The sequence below is a fragment of the Mastomys coucha genome, unplaced genomic scaffold (genome assembly GCF_008632895.1).
Source record: "Mastomys coucha isolate ucsf_1 unplaced genomic scaffold, UCSF_Mcou_1 pScaffold20, whole genome shotgun sequence".
Taxonomy (NCBI): Eukaryota; Metazoa; Chordata; class Mammalia; order Rodentia; family Muridae; genus Mastomys; species Mastomys coucha.
In genome coordinates, this window is record NW_022196903.1 from 51,494,891 (window position 1) to 51,510,836 (window position 15,946).

General features: G+C 43.5%; 2 protein-coding genes across 4 annotated transcripts in view; one reads left to right on the forward strand and one right to left on the reverse strand.

Annotated features, from left to right (window-relative positions):
* Pde1c (phosphodiesterase 1C) overlaps positions 1 to 15,946 on the reverse strand; it is a 454,206-nt gene that overhangs the window by 376,437 nt on the left and 61,823 nt on the right. The gene's annotated exons all lie outside the window — the stretch shown is intronic.
* Positions 14,538 to 15,940, forward strand: LOC116098969 (dnaJ homolog subfamily A member 3, mitochondrial-like). The gene is given in 4 exon segments (XM_031382010.1): positions 14,538 to 14,625; positions 14,628 to 14,701; positions 14,703 to 15,468; positions 15,471 to 15,940. Coding segments are annotated over 4 exon segments (1,353 nt in total). The 3' UTR covers positions 15,896 to 15,940.

A 15,946-nucleotide genomic window follows, 5' to 3' on the forward strand; every position in this document is an offset into this window, starting at 1 on the left:
CAGACAGAACACCCATGTCTCCTGCTCCAGCTCCTGCCTAGTCTTCTTGGAGAAGGGAATGTTCCTACCCCTCATAGACCTGCTATCATCATTTTTCAGATGCAAACAGAAAGTTTGTTTTGTCTCCTTTTGCCCCACTTGATTTAAATAATACTGATGCTTGGCAAACCTGGAGTCTGTTCATTCTGACAAATGTTAGGGGAACATAGCGCTGGATAAAGATTACGGATGCACAGACAGAGCTTGGGAGGCACGTCTATGACACCAAAGCCTGCCATCGCTGGGGTGTAAAAGGTGATCGGGGAATGGAAATCAGGTAAGGAGAAAAGTTCCTGATAGGTTAGTGCCTTTATAAAGTATATTTTCATAGTTGCTTAAAGTATGATATGCTATGTAATGTAACAATGAGACAATTAATCTCATTTTTTCTCAACAAAGCCTACTGTGATTTTTGCTTTTGTTTCCCCACTTTTCAGATATGGGAAAAAATGACTAAGAAAAAATAACTATTAATGCAGATCTGGAAATTGAATTCAGTATCGTGTTATTCCAGAGCCATGAGCTGAGATGCCCATCAGTGTTCAACATCTAGTGATCCATGAGTCTCGATGATGTATAATCGAGGCTGACAGGAGTACCTCCTTCTGGTCTATCTCCAGTTAGAAGCATGGCAGAAGAGGGCCCTATGTTCACCTGTCCCCTACAGAAGAAGACTTTAGGCAATCTACCGCAGTCTCTGCCCAAAGACACAAAGACATCATTTCCCTCCATGAGATTCTTCATACTCCTGCATTCAGGAGTTCTGGGTATTGCCTCATTATACTTCCCAGGCCAATTTGGCTGTGAATCCAACTCTGAATCAGCCTCTTGTATAGAAGAAAACCAATCTATATTGATGACTCATTGGACTCATCATTTGAGAGTGGTGGAGATGATGCACCTTCTAAATGCTTCTTTCTGGGAGCAGTGGCAAAGCCTTTCAGGCGTTAGGATGGCTTTCTGACTTGCTCAGCTTGGGTTGAAATGAAGCGTGGACAATGAAAAATCAAAGCAGTCCTTGCCAAGCTAAGAAGACAACTTGGCGTTTGTTTAAGAGAAACTAAGTCATATGGAAAGAACTGTGTGAACTCCTTCTTTCTTCATTAGTCTTGTTTCAGGTTTGCTTATTTATTTATGTCCTGCCATATTCTACCAATTGCATTTTGTTTGCTTTGCTCTATGTACCAGTCCCTTAGAGAACAAGGTAAAATGTTAATGAAAAGTGAAAACTGGCTTAGTTTGACTACTTCTTTGCTCTTTTCCCTTGACTACTCTTAAGTCGTCCTACATAGACATGCATGGCTCTGACACTCCCATCCAGAAATTAGGTACCCTCTGTTTCATCTTCCTGAATCCCCTCCACCTGAATTGTGCTAGACGTTATCCAAGTGATCAAGTGCTAAGGGTCCCTGTGGCCTACAATGAGTTGTGCTAGGAGACTTCCAGGGAGACAGGATGTATGAGATTTAAAGAAGTAGGGATGAAGATGGAGTGTGTCCTGGGATATAAGGGGAGTGTATACATTCTGGGAGAGAAAGCAGAAGGAACACCAATTAGATTCTAACTCACTCCTTTCACTGCTCAGAAGAGCTTTTCACTGGAGAATGAAAAAGTAAAATCACCCCATGCTGGAATTCACTTGCTGAAAACTTAATCCCAGAGCAGCAGTGTTAGGGGGGTGGGAAGTAATAGGAAGTGACATCACCTCGGGTCAGAACCCGCATGATATGATTGATATAATTGCCTAAGAGTTGTTAGGAAATTGCTTGTACTTGCTGGCCCTTTAATAATCTTAGAAGATTCTTGCCAGGTCCTGGTCTCTTCAACATCCAGCCTTTAGAGTTAGGACTGAAGTAAATATTGTTTCGTTGTAAATCACTTCGGTGCACAGCAACAGAAAATGCACCAGTATAAAGGAGAGAGATCACAAAGATTTCTCTTATCACTAAACTCTTTGTTCCTCTTCTCACATGCATGTTGTATATGCTAGCAGGAGTGTAAACTCATCTGCAAGTGGCCATATCTGAGCACACTCTAAGTTCAAGCGCTGGTGCATCAGTTCAGGCAGCCGTCTCTGTGAAACACTGCTATCCAACATAGATGCAGCTTCTTCTGGTGACAGTCATGGGAGCCCCATCCAGGTCTCCTGTCTGATTCCCTAGCAGCCACCAGAGATAAGAGAATGCAAGGATTCTATACATCTGCTTTCATTAAAACACCCTAGTTACCAATCTAAGGAATAGCCAGCCATCGGCAGCTAACGAGAACACAAAATATGAGGGAGATTAAAACATGCCAATCTGGCTGTTCAAACTAACAGCTCATTACACTCCACCCCGACAAAACAAAAAAGTCTAAAGAAGACAAAGAGTAACCCTGGCATTTATTAATTTCATATTCCATGCAAGCACTGGTAACAGCTTTAACCCCTGCAATTTCTATTTAATTTTCACACTATTTCTTGAGGTTAATAGTTAGGAAGAGCTAAATGATTTGGTCTAACCGGGATTAGTGAATGGGCAGGGTGGGACTGGACTCTGACTCTTCAAATCCCTGTCCTCTCTTTTCTCTGCAGTGGGCTTCATGACAAAGCACATGACATGACGATTCAACTGATTGGTTCAACTAAGAATCCCATGCTTGGATTCCCTATAACATCTCAAACAGTTGAGCCTCCATCTGCTCCTGAACTGCCTTTAAGGCTCCCCCGAGTTGACCCTCTATCCCATAAAATAGTCTTTCCAACCTCAGGGAGTCATCCTTCTCTTCCATGGTGAAATCTTCTTGGGAGCTGTCCTGCTGTACCTCACTCAGTCTCTGACCCCCTTTCTTTCTGAAAGTCCTCAGACAGGATGGCAACTGTCACGTGCTCAAGCCTCTGAGCTGTTTCTTTTCCAACTGGAGAACCCAGCTGTCTATCATGAGACAAACATATCCTACTTTTTTACCAATGAAAGCCAAGTCACCTGATCACTAGCAATGGAGAATGTTTTATTTTCAATAAGCATGTGCTATAAACATCAGTCATATCTCCACCACAATCTTTACATTAGGCTAACCCAAGTTTCACAACAATCAGTCTTTTTCTTTGAGTTTCTTATCATCAGTGCAGTGCACAGGTTTATCTTCTACATCATATGTCAATAAGTCTCTAAAACAGGCAGCCTTGACTAAACAAAGAACCATCTATGGAACTTTTTAAAAATGCAGGTCCAGGTGTGAAGGTCTTTATTTCTAATAAGTTCCTGTGTCATGCCCTAGGAATCACACTCTGAGTCCTGAAGAGCCGAAGGACATAACCAAGGTCAAGAAGGAAAAATCAAGCGTACATCCAAAGAGCTCACTGGAAACCCCCGGACTTTGAAAACGCATGCTATAGAATTCAATATTCAACCCTGTTGGTTTACTTCAGCAATATTTTGAAGCTGGGGGAGCAATTTTATTAGAGTTTAAAAATAAAAGTCCTAGACTGACAAGACAAAGGGGAAAGAAAAAAAACTCAGCATCGGTATGGAGGAGGAAGATGAGCAAAATAAAAAGAAAAGGAAGAGAAAAACATGCTCTTGTCTAAGCCAACGTGGACGGCAGCCACAAATGGACAAGCAGGCACATGGTGGAGAGGGAGCCCGAGAGACTAAAGCATGCCTAGGAAAGTGATAGCAGGGAAAACAGGCATGCTTTTCTGTGAAATAGAGAAAAGCAGGCACTTATCTGTGTGGCTGCTGTTCTGTGAACAGGTGTCTATTCCAGCAATCTCATGAGGAAAAGAAGTTATCAGCACAATGTTCAGAACCAACTTTAAGCATAGATACTGATGTGTGTAAGCAGGAAAAATCACCTGAAGTAGAGAATAACATGGATGATGACATCCTCGCACTTCACACACATGACAGAAAAGACCTAGGCTGCAAGGTCACACTGCCCACCTAAGTAGACCATCAGCAAAATGCAAAGTTTCATGCACATGAGGAGACCCTCAGATCTGAGATTAGAACTCAGTTTCACACGATAGGACTAACCTTAAGTGCCTCCATTTTGATTCCAGCTTCCTGCAAAACCCTGAATTTGTGAGAACTAGTATATGTGCATACACACACACACACACACACACACACACACACACACACACATTTCTCTCAGACATCAGCTCAGGCATGCGCTGCCAGCAATGTTATGTCCAGAAGCATAAATCAGCACATCATTACCAACTGGCTGTGGGCTGAGCAGATCAAACTGCATCAAACAAACGAAACTGGGCACAGAGCATCTCGCCCATGGGCAGGAACCCAGATGCCCACTAGACAGAGCCTCCCTTGGCACAGCCATGTCTTCTCATACTCTCCCTCCAGTCTAGCACAGGCTCGACACACATGAGTCACTAAGGAAAGGGCTGCTAAATAGGAAGAGAAAGCCAGGCCTAGGCATAAGGACTCAGAGCCCTGGACAAAGATGCCCCATGTAACTGGGACTTTCCTTCTCTGTCCACAAGTCAAGACTTTCCTAGGAGACAACTTAAGGCTTCCTCAGCTTGCCATTTTATATTCTGGCCACATGAAAGATTAGGGACCATCTGGGAGGCATAAACTGGAAGCAGGTATTTGGTTTGCAGGCAGGACATGTAAAAATAAAGGACATAAATTTGCTTGGAAAGACTTCCCCAGGGTATCATGATCCCTGTTGTTCACACCTACTCCATTCCAACTCCCTGCTATAGATCCCAGGAATGGGCATTAGGGCTCTTAAAACAAGCAGGCCACTTTTCCCACAAGCCTGTTGTTCCCCAGGTTTTCCAGCTCAGAAAATGGCCCTATCTTCTCCTCTCATTCCTGCCTAGAGGAGCTGATTGGATACAGTAGGATGTTACTCTTGCTTCTTTTCTTTCTTCACTCCTACACTCTCTTGTAAGTCTACTCTATCATAATATGCTTCACATGTTAAATAGACTCTATCTCTCAGCCCTTCTCCTGACTTGTCTCCTGGGCCCAGTCCAAGAGTTCCAGTTCAGAGGTTACATGGAGCACAAGTCTCCCTGGTGTAGGCCTCCAACGCATCTCACTAGGTAGGTGATGCTTCTGGACCACTTGTTGCTCGGTGGCACTCATCTTCCATTCTCCATTTGCCCATTACAGCTCTAGGCTCTAGCCATAATGGTCAACCTTCTGTCTCTCACATTTGCCAAATACAGCTCCCAGTATTTCCTACAGCATTGGTGTAAAGTGTTTCAGAAGCACTGGCCTCTCACACTAGCTCTTCCCTGTGCCTGGCATCAGTCTAAGCATGTACTAAGCCTGACACTTTTACCAACAACCCTAAGAATATGGCTATTAACAGTGCCACTTTTCCAATGAGCTAAATAAGGAACAGGGACACTAGATGACCTGCTCTAAGCCACAGAGCTGGTAATTAGCTGAGCTGAATCACAATGGAGATAGTGTCACCCAGAGTCTGGCTCTGGCTCTGTCAAGCTGCTGCCTCTTACAGTTATTGCTTTGAACAGAAGCCTCCTTCTTACTTTCTAGGACTCAACTCAAACTGCCTGCCTCCAGAAGGACTGCTCTGACCACCCTCTGTCTCAGCCACCACCAGGTCTACAAATAACATCTTTGCTTATTTGCATATGTATTTTTCTATTCCAATCATGCAACCTGAGGATATATGCTTTCTGCAGTCTCCCTCTCTACATCCCAAAAATTCACAAGAGTGCCTGGCACAAAGCCCCACCCGACAACCCTTAAGCCACCTGCTGCCTAAGTTGTATTGCTGCATGGCTGCTGCATCTAAGTTTACAGTCCTCCACTAGGTCCTATCCTATGAACTGAAGCTTCCTCATAGCCTATTTTATGGGCAAGCTGAAGCCTAGGTATAAATCCCTGCTAAAAGAGACCTCATCTCACCTCCCAACTTTGTCCCCGAGTCCTTGACCTTGTCCTCACATGTCTGCATGCTGTCCTGAGCTGTTCTTCCCTGATGATGAGCAGCTCCCCTGGCTACCCATGTCTTGTTTAAGCCCTTCCTTTCACCTTCCTGGGGTCTTCTACTTCCCCACCTAACAAATGCCTGAATCAGAGTCAAAATGTGGTTGCATCAGAATAAAGAATACTTCTGTTCTCCTATCCTCTAAAGCCATTTTCTACCACAACAGTGGAAAGACTGCACTTCAGAGCCAGATAACCAGACTTAGAGTCCTGACTCTTCTGCTGAATTACTGGCCCTCTGTGGGTCTCCTCCTTTGCATGTAAAATTAAATCATGATAAGCCCCTATCAGGGAGGTACAGCACAGATGGAAAACAAACATGGGAACTCTTGGCATCACTACAGCATTCATTTCATCCTGAATGAGTCATTCAGGAAACGAGGATGGTCACATGTGTTTCATGAAAGTGTGAGCCCTTTCAGAGTGCTCACTTATCTTCACCGTGGATCATCGCACATATGACCTCAGTAATCATGCACAGCAGTGGGTGCAAAGTGCCCTAGATTCTAGTTCCAAGGGCATCCAGGACCCAGCAAGTTCGGATCTGTTATTTTAGTCTTGTTATTAACAAAGAGAAAATGGAGGGTTGGCTGGATCATCTTTATGTGAATGTGACACAGGCTAGCGTCATTTTGGAAAAGGGAAGCCAGTTGAGAAAATGTGCACCAGGCCGGCCTATGGGCATGCCAGTGGTACATTTTAAAATTGATGATTAATACAGGTAGGCCCATCCTAGAGAGTATGGCACTACATCAAGGTCCTGGATGGTATAGGAAAGCAAATTGAGCAAATCAAGAAGAACAAGCCAAGAAGTAGCATTCCTCTTTGGCCTCTGCCCCTTCTCCTGCCTCCAGGTATCTACCCTGTTTGAGTTCCTACTCCAACTTTCCTCAGTAAGAAATTATGATATGGAATTGGAAGCTGAAATAAACCCTTTCCTCCTCCTCGGGTTACTTTTGGTTGTGCTCTATCACAGCAATAAGAACCCTAACTAAGCCAGAGAGCTTTGTCATCCACACATAAGCTTGCCCATGAAATAAGGCAAACACAATCTGTACAACTGGCACCTATAACAGTACATCATAAAAATTAATTCCTGACTGTTACAGGCATAGCCGATCCCAGTCAAAGGAACCCCAGTCTCTCACACAGAATGATAGCTGAGTTTCTTCCAGACCATAGCTTTGGCCCAGGGTTGGGGGTGGAGTTTCTTCAATGCTGCTTTGGAAACCCAAAGTGGGTCGAGGCCCCTAGGAACAGGTTCAGGAAGACAGAGAAACCCCTTTGTCTCACTGTGCACTGCAATCTGCCTTCTCCTTGTTTGCCCTCTCTCTTCCTAAACAGGCATGAGGAAAGTAGGTCTCCACCAGAGACAGCTCACACAGTCATTCAGCTCACTCTGGGTTACAACACTGACTTGTAACTAGGTGAGGCCTCTCTCCAGAGGGTTTGTAGTCTGAGGAAGGTATATGTGTGAAGGAAAAGATGGTCATCCTAGTTTCAACTCTGCTCCTTCAATTAACATCCTAACCAAAAGCACCTTAGGGAAGAAAGGGTTATTGGCTCACAATTTCAAATTACAATTCACTATGGTGTGGAAGTCAGGAACTTAAGTATCAAATCTATACTCCGGAGCAGAGAGAAACCAATGTACCTGTGACGCCATCTGCTTATTGCTTCCAGCTTTCTCCTATTCTACATGGTTCCGCATCCTCTTCCTAGAGAGTGATGCATCCCATAATGTCTTCCCAAATTAACTAACAATCAACACAATCCCCCACAGACATGCTCACAGGCCAGTCTCATCTAGGTAATTCCTCAACTGAGTCTCTCTTCTCTTTTCCAGCAATTCTAGGTTGTGGCAAATTGACATTTAGAACTGATCATCGCAATGATCAAAATTATGCTCACCAGATTGGAGAAGTGTTAGGGTAATCAAAGGAACAAATTCCTTCTGGAAGCTACATCCAGACTATACCTGGTCCCTCCCTATATGTTCTCATTCTTCCCTCTTCTCCACCCACCCCTTTAATTACTGCCATGAAAACTGTAAACGAATAAAGACTTATGGGATAGGCAGTTTACTGTATATCTTTTTAATATGAATTCTGCAAGACAGGGATGTGTCTGTCCTCATCACACCCATATGCCTAGTTCCTAGCACAAAGCTGGCAAATAAGAAGGCCACAGGCAGACACCATAAATAACTGTGTATCTGTCACTTTAGTCAAGATTTTGTGGGGTAAAAGATATGTGACACCAACCTCCAAGATGGCCCCCAGGAAACATGACCCAGTGTGTAAAACCCTTTCCCAAACCCAGACAGCCCTGCATGATTGACCAAACAATAGGAAATAATCAATGTACAACTAACTGCCAAAGCTCATTATGAACCATTTCCATTCCCACCTTACTCTCTCTCTGATCACTTGCTCTCAAGCTCCAGGAAGCAATGCTAACAGTCACCTTAGCAACTGGTAGAACAGCTCTGTGGACTGTCCACAGGGCAAGGAACTGAGACCTCCTGCCAAAGACTATACATCTGTGAGAGTGAGCCACTTAGGAATCAGGTCCTCCAGTCCCATCTAGCCTATTGTAACCTGTTGAATGCTACCCTTGTGATATCCTCAAAGCGACCTCAGACAGACCCTAAGACAAAACCTTCTAGATAAGCTGCTCTCAGATTTCTGCTCCACAATGACTACACAGAACTTTGTTCTAAGCCATCAGACCTTAACAGGAGAAAACAAACAGGAACAGACCATAGGCCTTCACTAAGAGGGTTGTGAAGTTAAAGGGCTTCTCCAGACCCAGAAAGGCAGACGTTATGTTCTCTTTAGAAGCTGGAGGCATAGGGAATGCTCATAGGAGGGTGAGTACATCTCAGATGACTGGAATACATGGTATCCAAAGAACAACTATTCAAAAGATCAGAAGCTTCCAGAGATGGGTATGGTTATTCCACAAGACAACTAAAACTCAGATTTTTTTGTCCATGGTACCCAGCTAGCAAAAAGCAGTCATGAAGTTCCAGTGCAGGATGAAATAATAGGAAAGTTAGTGCCTATCCCAGTGCTGATGTCTCAAAGGCCTAAGGATCTTCACCTCAATTCAAAAAAACCTCCCTCTCAAAGCCAGGCCATGGAATAACCAGGTACGTTTGTTTTATTTCTGTGTGGAGCAGGGTTTGGCATGGACACTCCAGGGACCCATGTGGAAGTCTCCTCAGGTCACCTATTCCAAACAAGAATTTCATTCAGCCTGTGTGACTCTTCCTTTCTGGTCCCCAAACTCCTGGGCTTTCCGACTACTTGGTAACCATGATACCTCTCTGAGGCACAAATGACTGTCTATGTCCCTAGGGCTCTCCCTTCGACTCTGCAGGGCAAGCAGAGGCCACATTCCAAGGCAGCTTGGAAAGAACTACTAGATTAGCAGAAGATGCTGGAGAGGGCTGTAGGATGGGGCTCTCAAGCAGCAGGCCCACCACGGAAGCACTCAGGCACAATCTGGGGCTCTGGCTCTGAGCCTATATCTCAGGAAGAGAGGTCCTGGAAAAAGGGTGGAAGCACCCATTTCCATGGTTACCACTGTGCCTTGTCCAAATCTTCATTCTCACTGCCACCCTATAGTACCCGGTGAGATAGGCATTACTATGCTTATGAATAGCATAGAAACCCAAAAAGGTCAAGCCAAGTCCTGAGGGGTACAGACAGTTACTGTGTACAACTAAACAGGCTCTTTTCAGCAGCTGTGCCATCACACTAGCCAAAGGGTATGTGTATATTATTAAAACCTCCCAGTAAAAAAGGGACTCCAAAAGAGTAAATACTCTTTACAGGTATTTACCTGTAAATACCTTTAAAGAATCCAGAAAGAACCGTCTTAAGCAGCTTGACTTGACCCCACAACTGTCTGGCTCCAAAGTCCTTACTCCTTCAAGCAGACCTTAGCTCCTAGACAAACTCTAAGCCTTTTCTGTATCAAATTCTTCACAGTACAGTCAAGAAAGACAGAAGCACAGAACCAAGGGCCATTCCCACCAGGATGCATCTTGACACTCGATAACGTCTCTCACAACCTACCCTTTGCATTGGATGACTACAAGGCCTAGAAACCAGGAATGAGCTGTTCACATAGCAGGAACGGCATAGTAGAGGCCTGCATCCTGTGGGACTACAGGTTAAGTTTGTCCCTGAGAGGAGATTGTCTGGAACACAACTTCAGACACACAGATCTATGATAGATTATCGGGGTTCATGTTCTCCAGGACAACCCCCTTTTCAGTTGTGAGTGGGAAGAGTGAAGGAATGGTTCCTAGGAACAATGTCCCTCCATTGACAACTTCCAGAAGCCCAGGCTTTTATGAAGGCAAGGGAGGTTCACAGAAAAGGAGAGCTAGAAGCACTCAGAAGAATTTCCAGTAGTGAAGAGCATTACTCAGCGTCTCAGGTCCTAGGAGGAAACTGGTCGCTACCTGGGAGCTTCTAAGCGCTCCTCTGGGTGCTCAAAGCAAAGATTCAGACTCCCTGGGAGCATCAACATACATAGCAACAGCCCACCAGCTCTGTCTAGGCTCCAGCCAGGTTACAGGAGCCAAGGGAGAGAATACAGGGAGGAAATCGGAGCACTTCACTGGCTGTTCCATGGAAGATGCCTATTAAAATGTGTGACTTTCTAAGGCTGCCTATCAGCCCTGTTCGTGTGCTGATGCTCCCTTGACCACCCCTTGCAAGGTCCAGCTTCTCTTCTGGACAGTGGGACCCCACCATGCCCAAGTTACACTTTAAGACTCTAAAGTCACAGACATTCCCCCACCCCCTTAGTCTTAGGAAGTCAATGACTTCCTTCAAATCCCTCAGGAGGTTCTTTCTGGCCCAATAGCATGGGTGAGTAGATATTTTAGACATCACCAGCCTTGTATGAACTAGGTTCAACCACTTCCTTTCCAAAACTTTGACAGCGACCCTGCTCAAAGTTCATTTGAAATCAGGCAAGAACCAGATCCAGAAGATGAGCTCTCTGCAACACACAGCTCAGCTGGAAATTAATGATGGAAAGGTCTTTCAGGCAACTCTTGGAAGAGTCATCTAACACTCATCAATCTCTGTGTGGCTGTCTTCCAAGCCAGCACTCCTTTACGCTGGGTGTCAAGTTCTTATGAAGTGAGAAAATTGGCTTACCACTGCACAGGCACAGAGAAACCAATGTGTAGGGGCACATAAGGAGGATTATTTTTAAAAGAAACTCAATGTACTTAATCTTACCATGATTTAAGGATAATTTTGGCCTCATTTTGCAAGTGAATAGGATGGATGTGCAACATTTTGGTCATAACAGAGAAGTCATTATCACTCAAAATAGTCTCCAGAACACAACAGACATTGCAGGTATTCTACTGGATCCAAAACCACACAATAGATAGTCCCCTTTCAACTGTGCACAGAAGCAGTGAATGAAGAGTCCTCATGGACAATGTACTCCAGCTGACAATTTTCTGAAGTACAAGTTTGTCTAAGGGCAAGGGGGAGTAGAAAAAAAGGTTCTCAGAGCCTCTGCAAATGGTCCCCAACTGAGAGTGACTAAGAACTTAAAATGGGAACAAGGGTTTGTTCTTGTTGTTGTTTTTTGGGGGGGTTTTTTGGAGGGGAAACTGGGAAAGGAGAAATCATATGACATGTAAATAAAGAAAGTATCTAATAAAAAAATAACTTAAAATAAAAGAAGCATCCTCCAAAACTGGAAAGAACACAAGAAAGAAAAATGACATATTAATCTTTATTATAAGTAAAATAAAACTAAGTAAAATATTAGAAAACATTTAAAAAGTTGTTTTGCAAATGACAACAAATTCTGCCACAAGGGAAAGAAAAGCCATATATATATATATATATATATATATATATATATGATATATATATGTATATACACACATATACACATATATATGTATATATATGTTTTTGTGTATCTTCATATATATATACATACATATATATGAAGATACACATATATATAATTATATATGTATAATTATATATGTATAATTATATATATATATATTTATATGAGCCTGTGGGAATGTAAACTGAGGCAGCCACTATGAACCCAGAATGGAAGAGCCTTAGACTAAGAAAAGCAGGACTGTTGTACAATATGGGAATCCCCCTTCTGGGTCTATAGCCAAAGGATTCTAGACCAGAGTGGAGATATCTGTGCACCTTGGCTCCTGCAGCACTGTCTGCAATAGCCAGAGTATGGAATGAGCCCAGGTGATTGTCAATGCATGAACAACAAAGACAGAACAAATACCGAACAGAACTATAGTCAGTTGCAAAGAAGAATAAAATTGTGACTCTTGCAGAAAAATGGAGGGAACTGGAGATTGGTATGCTATGCTAAACAAATCAGACTCAAAGGGACAAATATGATATTTTTCTCATATCCAGAATCTAGAATGTGTGTTGGGGGTTGGGGGGAGAGGTGACACAAAAGCAGAAAGTAGAAAAGGTATAATGAAAAGAGGAAGGGAGAGGCTGAATGGGGGGGGTGGATTTATACAGGACTGTCTGGGGAGAGGAAGGAGACCAGCAAGGCCAGGTAAAGGCTTAAGAGGTAGTGGGACAATGAGAACAAAACACAGTGATATAGATGGATGAAAACATCACAGTGACACTCATTGCTTTGTATGCTAACTCAAAGACTAATTTTTCAAATACTGATTGTATACATTGTTAATGGTCACAGAAATATTACAATACTACAACCAAAAAATATTAATCTGGATGTTAATTTGTTAGACAAAAAGGATCATTTCAACAGACCCAGGAAGCATTTTTGAAGACATTTAAGACCTACTCATAAAGAGAAGAAATAAACAAGACAAAATGTAAGAGAAAAAGTTCTGGCTGGAGGTGGGATGAACTAAGTATATTGTTCCCACTGAGAGCAGCTATAAAATCTAGAAGGAAAACATGGACTTTGTACTTGAGAACACTGCAGCTAACAGTAGCAGGTAGAATGCGTCGGGAAAGACGTACCAGAAAGTCAGTGGTGGCTGTTACATATCTTCCCGTAGTGTAATCTGGCCTTATTTCAGGCAGCTGCATAACCTATCAGCACCAACAGACAGATTTCCACACTAATCCTCTCAGTTCTGGCACAAGAATGGGAAATGGGTCACCTGATGCTCAGGCCAGGGGAAATCTGGGACGTATTTGTTTCCTTCGATGCAACACCATCATCTTCCAACCTCAGGCCCCTAAGACTGTGAGAAAGGAGCTACAGCCCCAAAGGACAAAGAAACCCACACTGCATTTTCTCTATGTATGTCTTCCTGCCTCGTGGCCTGGCATTCATGTCATCTTAAGGTTTGGAACAGGCACATGAAGCTCCATCTCTCTGCTAAGTGAGCTACATAGAGGCCTTGGGGGAGCTAAACTGTAGGACTGGTGTTAAAGCCAAGAGAGAAGCTTGGAGAAGCAAAATCTTATGCTAGTGGTAGCACATGAGTGACATGACTCTGAATAACATACCAAGACTTCAGGACCTGAGCTAACAGATAAGCAGGGCTCATCCCAGGTGCCACCGAGAGGTGTATATGGGACAGAGCCCCTACCAAGTTTTCTGCAAATGAAACTAATATTTGACTCAAGCCTTTTTATATATACCCAGGCTCACAATCAACAACAACAAAAATCAATTTTTTTGCATAAGATTTAAATAAGACTCTCATCGAATAATATTTTAAGTATTCAAACTAAACTTTAAAATTTTGCTTATAAAAAAGATCGATCTTAAGATGCATTGAAATAGATAACTAGCATTGATGCTGGGCTGACAAAATTGACAGAATTACCTGACAAAGACCCAAAAGCAACTATTACCAATAAAAAGCAAATACTATTGAAATGGAGGGAGACAAATTTCAAAAAAAAACCTACAAAAAAAGCAAACTAAATAAAATAATGTTTTAAATGTTTGTTTGAACAACCTGTATGAGGCAGGAAAAGAAAAAAATAAATAAATGTCTTATTAGGCAAAAAAAAAAGTGTAATAAGCTACGAAAGTGAAAAACAAATTAAAACCAAATATAGAAAAAAAAAGAAGTAATAAAGAGCAGAAATACAAGAAAAAAATCAAACTAAAGCTGTATTACTGAAGATTAACAAAACTAATAAACATACAATAAAAGCTCATATGTGTGACAAGTAAGCTAGGATTGCAAATATCAGGAATAAAATAAGGGACTATCAGTACAGATCCTGCACACATTCAAGATGATAAGCTACTACTGTGATGCATTCTATACAAATACATCTCAAAATCTTGATGAAATACTCACTCACAAACTTCAAGTCAACACAACTAACCCACGGTGGAATATATAACTTAAAGTTGAATAAAATTTTGGGGGTAAAATCTCAAGAAACAAACACTACAATCCAAAAAAAAAAAAGCCTCACTGGAGAATTTTAGAAATCAGTCATTAAGAAAAAAGGACGGCAGTGTCCCCAGGCCAAAATGGCTGCACGGTGTTCCCCACGGTGGTTGAGGGTGGTGGTGGGGACCCCCCGGCTGCCGGCTGCAGCGGGGAGAGGGGTCCAGCAGCCCCAGGGGGTGTAGTGGTACCATCCCTGTGTTGCAAGCTGTGCGTCTCTGCCTTCGGGCTTTCCATGGGCGCTCACGGGCCCCCGGGCGCTGCTGACATTGAGACCCGGTGTCCACCTCACAGGGACAAAAAGTTTCCCTTCTGTTTGTACCACCTCCTTCCACACAAGTGCTTCTTTGGCCAAAGATGATTACTACCAGATACTGGGAGTACCCCGAAATGCCAGCCAGAAAGATATCAAGAAAGCCTATTATCAGCTTGCCAAGAAATATCATCCAGACACAAATAAGGATGGTCCCAAAGCCAAGGAGAAGTTCTCCCAGCTGGCAGAAGCTTATGAGGTGTTGAGTGATGAAGTGAAGAGGAAGCAGTATGATGCTTACGGCTCTGCTGGCTTTGACCCTGGGGCTAGCAGCTCTGGGCAGGGCTACTGGAGAGGAGGTCCCTCTGTTGACCCTGAGGAGCTGTTCAGGAAGATCTTTGGGGAGTTCTCATCTTCTGCTTTTGGTGATTTCCAGAATGTGTTTGATCAACCTCAGGAATACATCATGGAGTTGACATTCAATCAAGCTGCCAAGGGTGTCAACAAAGAGTTCACTGTGAACATCATGGACACCTGTGAGTGCTGTGATGGCAAAGGGAACGAGCCTGGAACCAAAGTACAGCATTGCCACTACTGCGGTAGCTCGGGCATGGAAACTATCAATACAGGGCCTTTTATGATGCGTTCCACATGTCGGAGATGTGGTGGCAGGGCCTCCATCATCACAAATCCCTGTGTGGTCTGCAGAGAAGCAGGACAAGCCAAGAAGAAGCAAGTTACAATCCCTGTGCCTGCAGGAGTTAAGATGGTCAGACTGTAAGGATGCCAGTGGGAAAACGATAAATTTTTGTGACATTCAGGGTACAGAAAAGCCCTGTGTTCCAGAGGGACGGTGCAGACATCCACTCCGACCTCTTTATTTCAATAGCTCAAGCTATTCTTGGGGGCACAGCTAAAGCCCAGGGCCTGTATGAGATAATCAATGTGACGATTCCTGCTGGGATTCAGACAGACCAGAAGATTCGCTTGACTGGGAAAGGCATCCCCCGGATTAATAGCTATGGCAATGGTGACCGCTACATTCACATCAAGATCAGAGTTCCAAAGAGGCTAAGCAGTAGGCAGCAGAACCTGATCCTGAGCTATGCCAAGGATGAAACTGATATGGAGGGGACAGTGAATGGTGTCACCCATATAAGCACTGGAAAACGGTCAACTGGAAACTAGATGGAGCAGCAGCCCCCTCTCCGTGGCCAGGGCATCAGACACGGGAGGATC